Source organism: Mytilus edulis, chromosome 6 (genome assembly GCF_963676685.1).
Source record: "Mytilus edulis chromosome 6, xbMytEdul2.2, whole genome shotgun sequence".
NCBI classification, from domain to species: Eukaryota; Metazoa; Mollusca; class Bivalvia; order Mytilida; family Mytilidae; genus Mytilus; species Mytilus edulis.
In genome coordinates, this window is record NC_092349.1 from 83,393,690 (window position 1) to 83,410,432 (window position 16,743).

Here is a 16,743-nt window from a genome sequence, read left to right on the forward strand (position 1 = left end):
CAGTGGACCACGAAATTGGGGTCAAAAGTTTAATTTGGCTTTAAAATTAGAAAGATCATATCATAAGGAACATGTGTACTAAGTTTCAAGTTGATTGGACTTCAACTTCATCAAAAAATACCTTGACCAAAAACTTTAACCTGAAGCGGGACAGACAGACGAACAGACAGACATATGGTCGGACGGACGCACAGACCGGAAAACATAATGCCCCTCTACTATCGTAGGTGGGGCATAAAAATCCCATAATTTGGAAATGGTAAATCTAAAATTTATGAAATTCTAAAGGGAGCTTACATCAATAGATATAAAAAGTTCACCAAAAGTTTCATGAGAAAAAAATTTGTAAGGGTTCCACGGAACCCAGTGTCTCGCCTACTTTTGCTGTTAATCGCCGACTCAACAAAAATGAGGAAAAACATCAATAAAAATTTCCCTCTCGATACTGTCTATTGATTGAAAGAAGCTTCCAAGTTTGGTAAAAAATCCAGGATAGTTTATGAATCTAATAAATGTTTTATAAACTTTAACTGCAGACTGTATGTAATGTTAACTGAAAGAAAAACTAAGTCCATTTATAAGTAAAATACGGAAAAAGTGATTTTTTTTTCACAAAATTTACTTCTGAATAATATCTTATGATCAGAAACAAGCTTCTGTCCAAGTTTGGTACAAATCAAGGATAGTTTATGAAAGTTATTTAAATTTTAAAAACTTTAACCACAGAGTGAATGTAATGTTTCCTCGCAGAAAAACTAAGTCCATTTATAAGTAAAATACGGAAAAAATGGAATTTTATTTTTACAAAATTTACTTCTGGATACTTTCTTATGATCATAAACAAGCTTCTGTCCAAGTTTGGTAGAAATTCATTATAGTTTAAGAATGTTATTAAAATTTCAAAAACTTTAACCACAGAGTGAATATTTGTGGACGCCGCCGCCGCCGACGGAATGTAGGATCGCTTAGTCTCGCTTTTTCGACTAAAGTCGAAGGCTCGACAAAAATGGACAATCCCCCTTTTTTGTGAACTCAGAAGTGTAAAATCTAAAATTTATAAAAATCAAAAGGGAACTCATGTCAATAAATATAAACAATTCACCCAAATTTCATGCAAGTTGGTGTAACAGACCTGTTTACCCCCCATGATGTCTATCAGTAGAATTGTCAGTAGTTTTGCAATGTTGTCAGTAATACTCTCAATGAGTGCTGCAAAGCGGCACAAACCATCTAGGGGGGGTTGGGGCATGCCCCCCCCCATTTTTTTTTAAAAATTAGATGCAATTTCCTGCATTCTGACAGTATCTGCAGTCTTATTCAAATATTTTAGCAACAAAGATTATAACCTAAAATTTGCATGATTTGACAAAAAAGTTGAGTTAAAGTTTGGAATAAGTCAATACATGCAAATCTGGTATTCACTGTGTAATTTTAAAGAAACAAGATATGTCTAGAGTTATTTTCAGAAAACAATCATTCCATACACAGAATTTAGTGCATATTTACAGTATCCAAAAAATGGGCATCATCACATGAAAAAGAGTTCAAGGTCACTGCTGAACCCTTCAAGACAAACATGTAGTTATCTGTGTGAGAAAAAGATATGTAACATTTCTATGCAAGAAATCCATTTTCTTGGTATGTGAAATTAAAAAAAATCTCTCCCATCAAAATCTTGAATACTAAAATAATGGATGTACAACTACACGACTTGTTAAAGAACCTGTACAAGTTTTGAGGAATTCTGTGAAGCTGTTGTGGATTCTAAATTTGTCACACAAATAATTACAGACGAAGACACAGACGACAAAAGAAGTGACCTTTATGTGTTGCGACATCTATCCTCTGTCAGACAACAAGAAGTTTAATAGAACAATGTTATTGTGTTTTATTATTTATTAAAGATTCTGTATAATAGCCTATAACAATAAAAAGTAACAGGTTCTAACATGTAAAGTATAGCAAACATTGCCAGCAAAAAGTGGCTTATTTGTTCCTAGGATCAATCTGTATATTATGACAGTAATTTATGTTGTCTACTTGAATAATTATTGTACTTTCTTTATGATTTCTCAGTTCAATTTATTTAGAGCATAGAGTCCTATGCATTACTGTTGGATAAATCTCAAAAACAAGTTATAGTTTGGGAAAATAACTGTAACCTCTCACTATCTAAATATGTGTTTTACCTGGCTTTACAAATCTCTCATTAAATAATATTTGCTAGATTGTGAAAAAAGCACAGATGTACAAAAATGATAGTTTTTATTAGCATCTTTAATAAAATAATGTCTTATATAATATGTATGGCAAGGACGGAATAAACAAAAGAGGAATGGATGTAAGGCATTTGAATTACTTGACTAGACCCCTAGCTCTAATTAAGCATTTTATCATAATTCTGATGAGAGTAAACTCAAGTACTTTTCAATATATTTCAAGTATGACATATTTATAAGAGTGCATTCAAACAATTCTTGCAAGTACAAATGTATAAAAATAACATTGATTTCATGAATGTGTTTTTGACTGTTCTGAAAAGTGTTAAAGCTGATGTACAAGCATACTCTTATTTAAATAGCCTAACAAACTTTGATTCATTATTATTCGTTGGATACCAATCTTCATAGGTTTCGTGGGTACACATGAACCAAGGTTTCGTGGGTACACATGAACCACAAATTTAAATGTTTTACACAGTATAAATGTTCTAAAGGCTTAGTTTCCACGAGATTGGCAAACCACAAAATCAAAAATCAACGAAAAGGAAAGTTTTCCTCAATTGATGAAAATGGATACCCACAAAAAAAAAATCCACAGTAACTGTTGATATTTATGTATCTTAAGTATAGGATTACATGTAAACACTTGTCACAAGTATATTAAGAGAACATCCTGCAACAACAAGAAATAATATATATCTTTAGATCTAAAATCCTTACAGATGCATTTTCTCACAGTTGTGATAGTTAACAACTTGAAGTGTCATTCAGTTGTGATCGTAATTAGTTTAAAACATGAAGTAGAAGTGACATTCACCCAGTACAGTATGACATGTGTATATCTAAATCTTTAGGTTTAGAGTACATTTTATCACAGTTCTGGCAAGTGTAACTAGTTTTCCGTGTGTAATCTTCACCATTATCATTGTGTACAGGTGGCGATCGGTGTGGTTTACCAGAAGTTGGTCTTGTTGGAACTGTAATATAATTTATAAGGTTAAATAAATAAAGTAAAACATTTTAATTATGAAATTTGTCATAAAAAATAATAAATCTGTGTACCGTATTTTTCCAGATGATGTATGTATTTTTTATTAGTAGTTGTAAAGACAACATATATATCCCCTTCATTTCCAATCTGGTGGGTAGTTGAATTGTGTCATTGGCAGTTATTACACATCTTCTCATATTTGTATATACAATTTTTTCACATTCAACATTAATAATTACAATATTGCAAATTATCTCCCCTTCAGAGTCTTATTTAAAAATTGAATCTTTTTTTGTGTTTCAGCTACTATAAAAAATCAGGATAATCAAAAACAGAAACATTAAAAAATTAGCAAAATCTTTAAATTTCTCTCTTTGTTTCTTAAACTTCTTATATCTTCTGAATCATGTCTTTTTTAAACAGTACTGCTAATAAGCTGGTTCCCGACTGACTAATATTTGTTAAATACAAGTGGATTCCAGTTTATATTGCTAATTAATTTAGAAAAATAAACGATGTTATATATGACTTATAGTTTTCCATTGACCAGATACAATCATACTTAAAAACTTACATGATTTATCTTTAGGGGGAGAATCTGTCATATTCAGTTTCCCTGCTTTCTTCAGTTGTAAATAAGCACTTATACTACTGGTATTTACTGGAGTATTTATGGCTTTCCCACTGTTAGGACGGGAACCAGTATTATCCTTTCTCTTAGATGCACTAGGAGGTCTACCTTTTCCAACAACAAATTCATCCCCTGGAGTGGTAACATCTATCTGTGGGTTTGTTTTGACAGTAGCAATATATTTAGCTCTGTTTGTGATCTTCTCAGAATTATTTTGATAGCCTGATGAAGGTCTTGTCTTTTCTGATGCATAAACTGAACTGAAACAAAATAATAAACTATTTTATCAACACAATAGGAAGTTCTATTTCACCACATTATGTATTCTCTCTATAAAATTATAAAAGGTAAATCTATTATTCTTACAAATTTTTCTGAAAATAGACTAGTAAAAGATTCATAAACTATTTACTGGTGAAGGAAACATTTTCCTGTACTTTCTGTATAATATTGATTTATTTGATTGTTGGTGTCTAACACTTTCAGCACCATTACCTATATCAGGAAAGTGGCATGCTCCAAGAGAACAAAGCTTCTTACAATTCATTACAAAAAAAATATCAATAGATCATTTACAATTTATATTGTCGACTACTTAGTCTTATGTTTTTAGAGTACCTGTTACAAAGACATTTGATCTAGCTGTACAGATGTGATTTTGTGAGTCTCCCTTGAGACATTTGACCTTGCAGTAGGGTGTGCCAACTAGTTCATTGATTCCAGTTACTTATCAAGATTAGCAATATAAACACCGGAGTTTTGATTTTGATTTGAAAGTATTTAATGAGTCTACCTTGTGTCCATGCACTCTATAACCCCCTCCTTTTCTGAATAAACTCATCATAGATACCAGGATTATGTTTCTTCTAAAAAAAATACTTATTTGTGACACTGGAATAAAAAAATCAAAAGGCCAAATTTAGTTCAAAGATGAGGGTTTAGATTTCAGAACCAAAATTCTTGAAACGTTTTGACAAAATCTATTCCTAGGGTGGAAAATCCTTTGTATATCTAGAATTATAAAGTTTTGTAAATTTATAATTAGAACAATACCAATGATACAGAACTTCTTACTACTGGGCTGGTGATACCACTAGGAGGAAACCTTCACCAGTAGTGGCATTACCCCAGTGGTTCCAAATAAACTTGTAAGATACCAAGATTTAAATTGTGTAAGCCACACATGCTTTCGTCTATAAAAGACTCATATAAGTTTAAAGTGCAGTATAAAGGAGGCGTACCTTTCTGGCTGCCAAACATGATCCTCCTCTGTTCTGTGGTTGTCTTTTACTCTGTCCAGATTATCTGTAGACCACAATTGTTGGGGAGCTGTCATCTATAAATAGAACATTTTATGAATACACTTCACTGCAGAGACCAATTTTTTAATTTTTTATTTGCTAAAATTGTTTCTCACTTATTCTATTATTGGTTACCGGTACTATAAATTCAGAAACTTTTGTAATGTTTTATTATTGGAAGAATTGCACAATATGTATGCAGCATTTCCTGAAGGAAATCTCAATAAAATAGATTTTTTTGCTAATTATTCTTCAAAAATCGCATTAACAAATACACATATAATTAATAATTTCTAAATTTAAAGTATTTCTTCTCCAATACTGTAAATCTAACGTAAAGATAAAGATTACTTTTAACCTAAGAAGTATTATTACTTTTTCCTGTCCCTTGGGTAAACTTCCCCTTTGTAATGACATAACTTTAGTAATTGAATTTCTTAATCCTTCATTTTGTTCTTCAAGTACTTGTATCCTAATAGCATTAGCCTTCACTTGATTCTCCATGTCCAAAGCAATGTCACCTGTACCTATAAATAGATTCATTGTTTAGTAATAAATAATCAACAGTATAAACTTTCTCAATCAAATTTTCACTTTTAAGAAATGAGGAAAGAAATCTTCATACCAGGTAAATTCATCTAGATAAAATACCAGAGTTCCAATGTCCCACAGGTTGGACATATTTTTTTTTATATGAAAGGTACAAGGTCAATAACTAAACAAAAAGCATGTTTTTTGTTCTATAAAAATCTTTAATTAATATCTTAGGAGAATTGAAGGCTTCAAAGCAAATGCAATATAACTTCTATTTTCAAGGGGCACAACTTATTTCAAAATAAACAGTTGCGCCATGAGCGCATGATACACCCTTCATCTTGTGTGAGAATTTTTATGCAATAATCATAAATAGTTTCTGAGATAGGGCACTGCATGTGAAAAAACCCTTTCTTTACAAAAAAACTCAATAACTCTGAAGTAGAATTTTAAATCATCACCCAAAAATATAAAGACCTTTAGATTAATATAACTAAGAAGTGTGTAAAGTTTTAACATGGTATGTGTTTGAGGTCTCAAAACTTTGCCGTTATTTTAAGAAAGAATTTAAAGTGATTCAGTTTTGATCCTCAAAAAGAAAATTTATATAAATTTTTATCATCATGACGGTACCCCCAATACTAACCATAAGGATCAGGATTAACTGGACAAGCTGGTTAAACTCACCATTTAAATCAGGATTCACAGGCCCATTCAAGTCTGGGTATTCAATCATCAATCTTTCCCTATCGGCAGACTCTTGTATTCTGGTCTCTAATGTATTGATATTCTGTTGTAAGCTTGTTATAGACTCCTCTAGCTCAGTTTTCTCTCTTGATACAGTTTCTATCATATTCTTCAGAATAAAGGTAATATGTAATATGTCTTGATTTGACAGTCTCAACAATAATGAAATTATGGTCAGAGATAGATCAAACAATTAAAAAGATGACTTTATATATCCCACTCATTTCATTTCAATCTACCATTTTAATTTTATAACAAACATTTTAACGAAATGTGATTATAGAGTTGTTTCCCCTGGTTTATCATGTTAATTTTTTTTTTTTCAATGGCCCCAACATATGTACATTTTTCATATTTCAAAGGGCAATAACTCTAAAATATTATATTTTTAACTTTCATATCTGACAACAAATGTAGGCATGAGATTACTAACAATGTTGTTTTTCCATATAATTTTTATTTCCAAGGGGCATATTCTGTAAAATTAGTTGGTCAGAAGTCTTTCAAGACCTTTTCCATATAAAACTTTAATAAAATAATAAAAAATTTATAACAATCCAATGAGTAATGATGGTGGGAAAGTGTTTTCAATGCAATTTCAAATAACAATATATATGTTTCACAGGGACATAATTCCTGTAAAAATAATTGATTATAGCTGATTTGTGATTTTGTCCCAGACAATGTTAATATAAACTTTTGATACAAATTATATAACAATCCTACATGAAATTTAGGCATGAAGTCCTTACAGTGCAATTGTCCATATAATTCTTATTTCTAAGTGGCATATATAGAACTGATTCTAAAATTTGTCTCATACATTACTGTTATAAATCTTTGATCTAAATTTAATCTAAATTTGATCTAAATTTGAGTAAATTATAAACATCCTTTCATACAAGACCAAACAGATTGAAGCAAAGATGCTGCTACTTTATCCCTACAATGTGTTCGGCTGGGGGAAAGAACCATTGCATCCAGCAATGGGATTCATGAATCATTTCTATTGATAGCTTATTGTTTTTAAGATATTTGCTAAAAAAGACATTCCATGAAAAGTCTGGTATGGTGCACCTTGGATGTTTGGTTCATGTTCCACAATCCTAGGCTAAGATTTCTGTCAAGTGTTTTGATGACTTTTGTATGCCTTTTTTAGGGGCCATGGGAATGTGCATTTTTCTTTAACTTAAATTCTTAATCGTCAAATTGGTATCTTCTTCTTCCAATAATAATAATAATAAATTCTTTATTTAAAGAGGGTAAACTCAGTTAGTTACAATAAACTAATCTTCCCTGAGGCCCTCAAAAATGATTGTTTACCTCAATTTTGGAAGCCCTCCCTCTAGTTTATACAATGTAAGAATAATTTAAAATGCCTGTAATAATATTTTATAACTGTGTTTACCTCTTTTTCAGAAACATTTCTCTGAAGTTTGTCTACTTGACTCTTGGCAGATTTCAACGATTCTTCAATCTCTTCTTTCTCTTCCTCTAGTGTGGCCACCTGGTCTTTTAACTCTTCATTTTCCCTGTCTAAATCATCCACTCTCTGAAGGAGGGAACCCTGTTTGTTCTGTACACTCTGATAAAAAGAAAAGAAATATAATTTTAAAATTAGATGGTGTGGTATGATTGCTTATGAAACCTATTTCCAACAAGGACCAAAGAACTAGGATTCAGGAATCACTACACCTTGTGTTTTTGTACTTAAAAAGATGAGTGTTCATTCGACATGTTCATCATTGTTCATAGTCACTTGGTGTTAAAAACAATCTGATGAATAAGGCTTTTAAGGATGTATTTTTCTCATCAAGAAGAGTATAATGTATTTACCTGACTGTGTTCATATGCACACCTACTATTAGCTTGTTTCTTATTTAGTTCTTTAGATGACACGTCCAGTCTTTGTGTTACATCAGTCAGACTTGTATAACCTGACTGTGCTTAGATGCACTCCTATATTTAGCTTGTTCTTGATTAAGTTCTTTAGATGTCACATCAGTTAGACTTGTATAATGTTTTTACCTGACTATGTTTAGATGCACTCCTACTTTTAGCTTGTCCCTTATTAAGTTCTTTAGATGACATATCCAGTCTTTGTGTCACATCAGTTAGACTTGTATAGTTAATGTATTTACCTGACTGTGTTTAGATGCACTCCTACTTTTAGCTTGTTCCTTATTAAGTTCTTTAGATGACACATCCAGTCTTTGTGTCACATCAGTAAGACTTGTACAATGTATTTACCTGACTATGTTTAGATGCACTCCTACTTTTAGCATGTTCCTTATTAAGTTCTTTATATGACACATCCAGTCTTTGTGTCACATCAGTTAGACTTATATATTTAATGTATTTACCTGACTGTGTTTAGATGCACTCCTACTTTTAGCTTGTTCCTTATTAAGTTCTTTAGATGACACATCCAGTCTTTGTGTCACATCAGTAAGACTTGTACAATGTATTTACCTGACTATGTTTAGATGCACTCCTACTTTTAGCTTGTTCCTTATTAAGTTCTTTATATGACACATCCAGTCTTTGTGTCACATCAGTAAGACTTGTATATTTAATGTATTTACCTGACTGTGTTTAGATGCACTCCTACTTTTAGCTTGTTCCTTATTAAGTTCTTTAGATGACACATCCAGTCTTTGTGTCACACCAGTAAGACTTGTACAATGTATTTACCTGACTGTGTTTAGATGCACTCCTACTTTTAGCTTGTTCCTTATTAAGTTCTTTAGAAGACACATCCAGCCTCTGTGTCACATCAGATAGTTTATTTTGTAGTTGGTTTATCTCACTCTGTAGACTTGATATAGCATTGGCCTTGTTTTCTTTAAGGTCTTTCTCAAGTGTAGATTTTGTATTTTCTAAAGAAATATAAAAAAACATAATTAATACAGTGTAATCAACAATGATTCTATGCATCATATTATTATCTTCCAAATGATAAATTAGAATATGCGTAAGATTGTACCAAACACCTCAAATAAAATTAATTTGGCTCTTTCAATTTTCCTAAATATTTCCTTTGATCTTTTGATCCTTTGACAAAAATATAAACATTTAAACAAGAGTGCACACGCTGAAATGTCTCGCCTTCTATACTAATCATTGATATTATGTTGATAGTCCTAAGTATAAAGCTTAGTTTTATTACAACTGTCTCATAAACTTAACATTAACCAAGATAACTAAACAAAGACCAATGAACCTTGAAAATGAGGTCAAGGTCAGATGAACCATGCCAGGCAGACATGTACAGCTAACAATGCTTCTATACAACATATATAGTTGACCCATTACTTATAGTTTAAGAAAAATAGACTAAACGCAAAATCTTAACACTGTGCAATGAACTGTGAAAATGAGGTCACCGTCAAATAAAACCTGCGCGACTGACATAAAGATCATAAAATATTTCCATACACCAAATATAGTTGACCTATGGCATACACTATTAGATAAAAAGACCAAAACTCAAAACTTAACTTTGACCACTGAACCATGAAAATGAGGTCAAGGTCACATGACATCTGCCCGCTAGACATGTACACCTTACCATCATTCCATACAACAAATGTAGTAGACCTATTGCATATAGTATGAGAAAAACAGACCAAAACACAAAAATTTAACTATAACCACTGAACCATGAAAATGAGGTCAAGGTCAGATGACACCTGCCAGTTGGACATGTACACCTTACAGTCCTTCCATACACCGAATATACTAGCCCTATTGCTTATAGTATCTGAGATATGGACTTGACCACCAAAACTTAACCTTGATCACTGATCCATGAAATGAGGTCGAGGTCAAGTGAAAACTGTCTGACAGACATGAGGACCTTGCAAGGCACGCACATACCAAATATAGTTATCCTATTACTTATAATAAGAGAGAATTCAACATTACAAAAAATTTGAACTTTTTTTTCAAGTGGTCACTGAACCATGAAAATGAGGTCAAGGACATTGGACATGTGACTGATGGAAACTTCGTAACATGAAGCATCTATATACAAAGTATGAAGCATCCAGGTCTTCCATCTTCTGAAATATAAAGCTTTTAAGAAGTTAGCTAACACCGCCGCCGCTGCCGCCGCCGCCGCCGCCGTAGCCGCCGCCGTAGCCGCCGCCGCCGGATCACTATCCCTATGTTGAGCTTTCTGCAACAAAGGTTGCAGGCTCGACAAAAACTTGAACCACACACTGAATTTCAAAATTTCATTGGAAATATAGCAGTTTGACAAACACAAATTTTGATCAATAATGAGAAGCTAAATATTTCCTTAACAATACAACTTGATTTAAAGTTCTGCTGATTTTACAGAGTTATCTCCCTGTAGTGTTATGCACCACCTTAAAAACTGCAATTGAGTGACAGCAGAGTTGGCATTTGGTATTAAATATTCATTCAATGTGAAAAACATCTTTTAAAATAATATTTTCTTATTTCAAATGGAATTTATCAAACCAAATTTCAATTTCTTATTTTTTTTTCTTTTTTTTTTCAAAATATTCAGAAACACCAAATGCAAGAATATGACATGTCAATTGTTTTAAAATCAGTTTGACTTGCCTATAGGCCTATTTCTGGAATATCTGTCACTGAGCAAGTTTTATAGAAATTGAGAAATAACCACAACAAGCCTCAAATTCTTATGAGAGAAGTTATATAAATTATATTTGTGTATTTATGGTTTTGTACCAAAATCTATCAGATAATGAGGGCGCTTCCAAACCTGAAACATGATTTACCTCTAATGATTTAATTATAGATTACGTCTTGACATCTTCAGCCGATCTTTTTGTTGTTGTCTCTAAGACACATTCCAGATTACCATTCTCAATTCTATAAAGTACTTAATAATATCTCTTATTTTAGTTAGCCTTCATGATCAGCAGACAAAAAAGAGTAGAGAATAGGTATTTGAATGTCAATTAAATATTTGTTTGATACTGATTTAAAAAAGAAATGTTTTATGAAGAAACAAAAGCAGGTTCTTTCTTGTACATGTGTCTTACCTATTTCTATAAGAAGTTTCTGTTGTTGTTCTAGGTGTGTTTTTAATTTGCTGACTTCAGTTTCTAAGCTTTGTTTATCTTGTAAAATTTCATTTTTCTGTCTAGTAACTATGGAGACAGTTTCATTATGACTTTGTTCCAAATCTTTTATTTTGATATCAAACTGTTTTTGTAAAGCATATTGCACTTCTTTCTCCTTTCTCATATCACTATCAAACTCAGACACTCTTTTCTGTAAATGTTTACATTTCTTTTCCAGCTGTTCAATTTCATCCTTAAGTGGGTTGATGGTTGCCATCAGGCTGTCCATGTGTTTAGTCAATTTAGCCAGATCTTTGTTCTGCTCTGATGCCCATCGTATCACATCATTGGCTGATAACCATTTCACATCGGCTAGCAAGGGACGGTATTTTTGTAAAGACGATGGTAGTTTTTGAGCTTGACACATATTTATTAAAATGTCTCCTGCATTTTTAAAAGACCTTTGTACAACATGGCAAGCTTCACATGGCACAAATGCAGTTTCTAAAGTCTGTGTATTTTTACTACACGCCTCTCTAGCTATTTCCTCCATTTTGATTGGACTAAGATATCCAGTTGTTACGTTACCAAACTTGCTGGGTACTGTCCCTTCACTGATAAGTGATGTATGAGATGTTGCACTAGACATACTTTGAGTAGAAAAGTCTTCGGTCAATTTCTTCATATTAGCCTCTAAATCAGACAACTTTCTATTTTTTGTCTTTATCTTAAAATGAAAAGAAAAATAGCATTTACAATAATGACATATTTAAAAAAATGTATCTAATAAGTCATGTCAAATACTGATTCTATACAATTTATTTGGTTCTTGTGAAAATTGTATTGAACAAAATAATTATTTTTGTGAATGCCTTATCTATTCATTAACATTGGATTGATTGAAAATAGAACATAATTATACACAAATAAACATATGCAAAGATATCGTATGAGCTGCATCGGATAGAAAATGACCTTAGGCAAATAAATATCTGCCATTAATATCAATGCATTTGTTATTTTACTTTGAGTTGAACTCTGTTCCTACTTAGAAATTGAGTAGATATAAGAACCCTACAAAACAAACCACATTCATCTTTTATATCGAATTTAAATGTTTCAAAACCATTCAAAGTCTTATACATGTACATGTATATGTTCACTTGCATAAAGTCGATTTCTATCTTAACATGACAGATATGACTATTAAATAAAAGACAATTATATAATAATGCATACCTCGCAAATTTGAATACCACCTAAATATACACCAGTCATGTTTTATCAAACAATATAAAACAATACTTTTGAAAAATTAAAATTTCAAATATGTCAAATCGTGTTGACTACTCATGCTAACTGCTCCAATACAGTGTGATGTTTTATTTTATCCAGCTGTGATATTTAATTGGCTTTTTTAATTTTGACAGGTAAAATATAATTACACAATTTTGTTCACATCTAATTATACTAATTGGATAATTATAACTTATACACTAAAACAGAATGCATTGTGATGGCTTGGTATATGTGTAGTCCAAAATTCTTTAATTAATCTTTTTTGCTTACATGTATAATAAAGCAATTTAAGAATTCTAAATGAATACAAAATGTTGTTTACTCTTTGATGAAAATAAACAAATCTTAAACGTTCCTTCATTTTATTGGAAACAAATGACTCAGATTTACAGGGTTTTTACTGATAATATTAATTAAAATAATTTATGCTTATTAATTTCCTACGTTCATTTTATTCTTGACCCTTAAATGAAATTGCAAACATACAGTTACAAAAAGAATAATGATCATTTTACACGTTTAATATTCATTCATAAGAGGTTATAGTGATTATTTCAGATATTTAGAAAATGGGACCATGTTGTATATATGGTTTGTACATTTGTATTTGTATCTTAATTATGAATGCGCATAAATGTGGGTTATAAATCATTAAGTCAGCAACCTAACAAAAAATTTCAAACAATCAAAGTTTCTTATTTGACATAAGAGTCCCCAGTATTCCTGCATTTTCATCTGACTTGCTAGTTTCTTTCACTGTATTTGTATGTATAAGATTTTTATCTGACAAATATTTGGGGACCTCTTAGTACAGACTTATTTTGGGGCCCTTTATAGCATGCTGTCAGATGTGAGCCAAGGCTCTTTGTGTTGAAGGTTGTACTGTGATCAATAATGGTTAACTTTTTAAACATTGTGACTTGGATGGAAAGCATGTCTTATTGGCACTCATACCACATCTTCTTATTTATATTTTTGCCTATTGAATATAAGAACTCTTTTCAATCCCTGTTTCTTCTATACTTACATCTGACATGGTCTGTTGAACCACTGTTTGTAACTGGACTTGTTTATACAATACTGCTTGACCGCTAGCCCTACTGATGAACTTCTATACTTACATCTGACATGGTCTGTTGAACCACTGTTTGTAACTGGACTTGTTTATTGTTTATTACAATACTGCTTGACCGCTAGCCCTACTGATGAACTTCTATACTTACATCTGACATGGTCTGTTGAACCACTGTTTATAACTGGACTTGTTTATTACAATACTGCTTGACCGCTAGCCCTACTGATGAACTTCTATACTTACATCTGACATGGTCTGTTGAACCACTGTTTGTAACTGGACTTGTTTATTACAATACTGCTTGACCGCTAGCCCTACTGATGAACTACTGGAATCAGATATCTCCTCTCCTGCTCTGTTTAACATTGTTTTTGTAAACGATGACAAAGTTTGAACTAAATAAATAAATCTGAAATAACATCAATTTATCTTGTGAAAGATGACAGTTTGAACTACATAAATAAATCTGAAATCAACATCTTTTTATTAATTGTAAAGAAACAGAAATGAATGAACAATTTTAAGACAGAAAACATTTATGTCACAGTTGTAGAAAGTAGAAAACAAGAGCACTTTGTCAAAGAAACATTGAATACTGTGGTTGATAATACATGTATTATCAGACGTGGTATCACAACAGTCATCGTCAGTACATACCATTATGACATTATATAATTAATAATAAATTAGTTGTATAATGTGATATTTTTTAGTAAAACATATATTGTGTTTTTTTTCTCTAAATCATATATACCTATCAATTACAAGCTCATACAGAGCAATATGTGCCACTTGACTTCCCTCCGAATCTTCATCATCAAAATCATACAATTCTAACAAATAATTAATGTCAATGTCACCAGAATTCTTGTCTGGAAATTTCCAAGATGGTTGCTCAACAGGTCCAACTCTAGAGACGATGTCACTGATTGCCCACTGTAAATCTTTGATGTCATTCCGCAAACTTTCAATAATCAGTTCATTGCCTAATATCTCAGCCATTTTGTCAATTAATCAAATTCTGAAAAAAAATAAATCAATCAAATAAAGTTTCCATGCATATGTGTTCTTTGTGTTCTTATAGGGGTTGGTCCTATACTGTTAATTACATTGTCATGATTGTAGTAAGATTTTATGATCAGGATCAAATGTTTTTGGGTGTTTCATCAGCTGTAGCAGCTTCCGGTAGTTTATTGAATGAAGTTTACACTAGCAATTGAAGAATAGAAATAAGTTATGAAATCTCAAACAAAGAATTTATAAGTGGGTAAAGGAGTACCATTCAAAGGTTCAGATGGTATGATTAAATAAAAGAGCAGATTGCTCTGAGGGATACGATTGCCGTTGTTTCTTTGACACATGTATACATGTAGCTGGATAATATTATTTTCAAAACTAATTCAACTGAACATGTAAAATAAATAGTTACAGAATAGCCAATCCCGGATCTTATCACCTATTTTCCTACGTAAATTCTAGGAGGAACCCCATTCCTAACTCTTTAAATATTTAATTTCCTTTGAGTCAGTGATCATGACTCCTTTCCGTACACATTTATCCGTTTAAATTGCTTTCGTTTTTAATATAATACAACGTTTATTGACAGAACGAGCTAATACTGGACATGTTGTTTTGATTTAGAATTCACAGAAGTTACTTCTGGAAGGGAGACAACTCGAAACGATAATATGGAAGACTCCATTTCGCCTGAAGGGGGGTTCTATGATGTGGACTAAATTTATTTTAATTTAAATGATGATATGATTTAAAATTATGCAACAACAATAACCCTCAATAGCAGACATACATAGAAAAGATCCCATGAAATATAAATTAGTTAATTGAGTGGGGAATCCAGAGCAACAATTCAATATAAAACCCCTTGAAGTCAAGAAAACTATACCCATGCGCATAATTCCCACTACAAACCCTTGAGCAAGAACTTATATTAAATGTTTATTAAAAGACCTAGATGGTTCTCTATTTCTTTATGGAAGTACAATCTCAAATATCAGTTTCATAACAGTAACATATAAGATAAACTCCACTTCAGTTCTTATATGACAGAAATAGATTTATCGGAATTCAGAGAACTCTCGCATTTTATCAAAACTGGGAATTCCCTCTGATGTGTTTCTAAATTTATAAAAACACTAAATATAAATGCTTAATTCTGATTTTCCGTGTTGTTAAAAACACGCATATAAGTCAAGGGAATTATCAAACATGAAGATTTTGAAAAGAATATTATAGGAAAGTTGTTCAAGTTCAATCCCTTTGTTTGTTTTTACCTTTTAAAGCAAGACAATCAGAAGAATCTGAGATGTTCCTTAATGCTTAAAAAAAAACGATTGTCGTGAGGGCAATGCTCTGAGCCACCGGTATAAGTCTACAGATTGCTTGAAACCAATCGTATCCCAAAAACCGTGAGTTTCATTTTAAGATTTTATCTCAAGAAAAGAACATTATACATCAATTGGTCTTTCTCTATATCCACCATTTGGTGAATTATACGTCAATTGAGGTATAATCCACCAATTAGTGGTTACTCCTAACCTGGTGATTGACTGTTGGTGAAAAAATGGGACAATTTTGCAGTTAATTAATTCCATCACAGTAGACTTATTTTTTTTTTTTATTGAACGTCAATGCAAGGGAAAGACATTAAAGCGATCGGTTTATACCAAAGATCTCCAGTAATTCGTCCAATACGTGAACTGAATGTTCAACAGTATGAATCTGAATTTCGTCGTTTCAAAAACGCCCAAAATTTACAATCCATTGAGCTCAAATGATATTTTTGGAATGTTGTCCTCCATATTGTTTACAAAACGTGTCCTCTAGGTTTATCATCAAATACTCACGAACATTCGAAAGAGGTCC

At 31.8% G+C, this 16,743-nt stretch overlaps 1 protein-coding gene across 3 annotated transcripts; it reads right to left on the reverse strand.

Moving 5' to 3' along the window:
- Nucleotides 1-1,881: 1,881 nt before the first annotated feature.
- LOC139528685 (coiled-coil domain-containing protein 157-like) lies at nt 1,882-16,681 on the reverse strand. 3 transcript variants are annotated; one of them, XM_071324803.1, is made up of 11 exons: nt 16,545-16,681; nt 14,615-14,881; nt 14,104-14,269; nt 11,466-12,213; nt 9,121-9,305; nt 7,835-8,011; nt 6,367-6,535; nt 5,521-5,672; nt 5,086-5,180; nt 3,788-4,104; nt 1,882-3,199 (listed from the first exon to the last, which is right to left on the reverse strand). In XM_071324803.1, the coding sequence occupies exons 2-11, from the start codon at nt 14,860-14,862 to the stop codon at nt 3,036-3,038; spliced, it is 2,421 nt and encodes an 806-aa protein (XP_071180904.1). In that variant the 5' UTR covers nt 14,863-14,881; nt 16,545-16,681; the 3' UTR covers nt 1,882-3,035. The 3 variants fall into 3 exon arrangements, with proteins under 3 accessions (XP_071180904.1, XP_071180906.1, XP_071180905.1); XM_071324805.1 differs by lacking the exons at nt 14,104-14,269; nt 14,615-14,881; nt 16,545-16,681 and adding an exon at nt 14,009-14,096; XM_071324804.1 differs by lacking the exons at nt 14,104-14,269; nt 14,615-14,881; nt 16,545-16,681 and adding an exon at nt 13,813-13,915.
- Between the last annotated feature and the right edge of the window lie 62 nt (nt 16,682-16,743).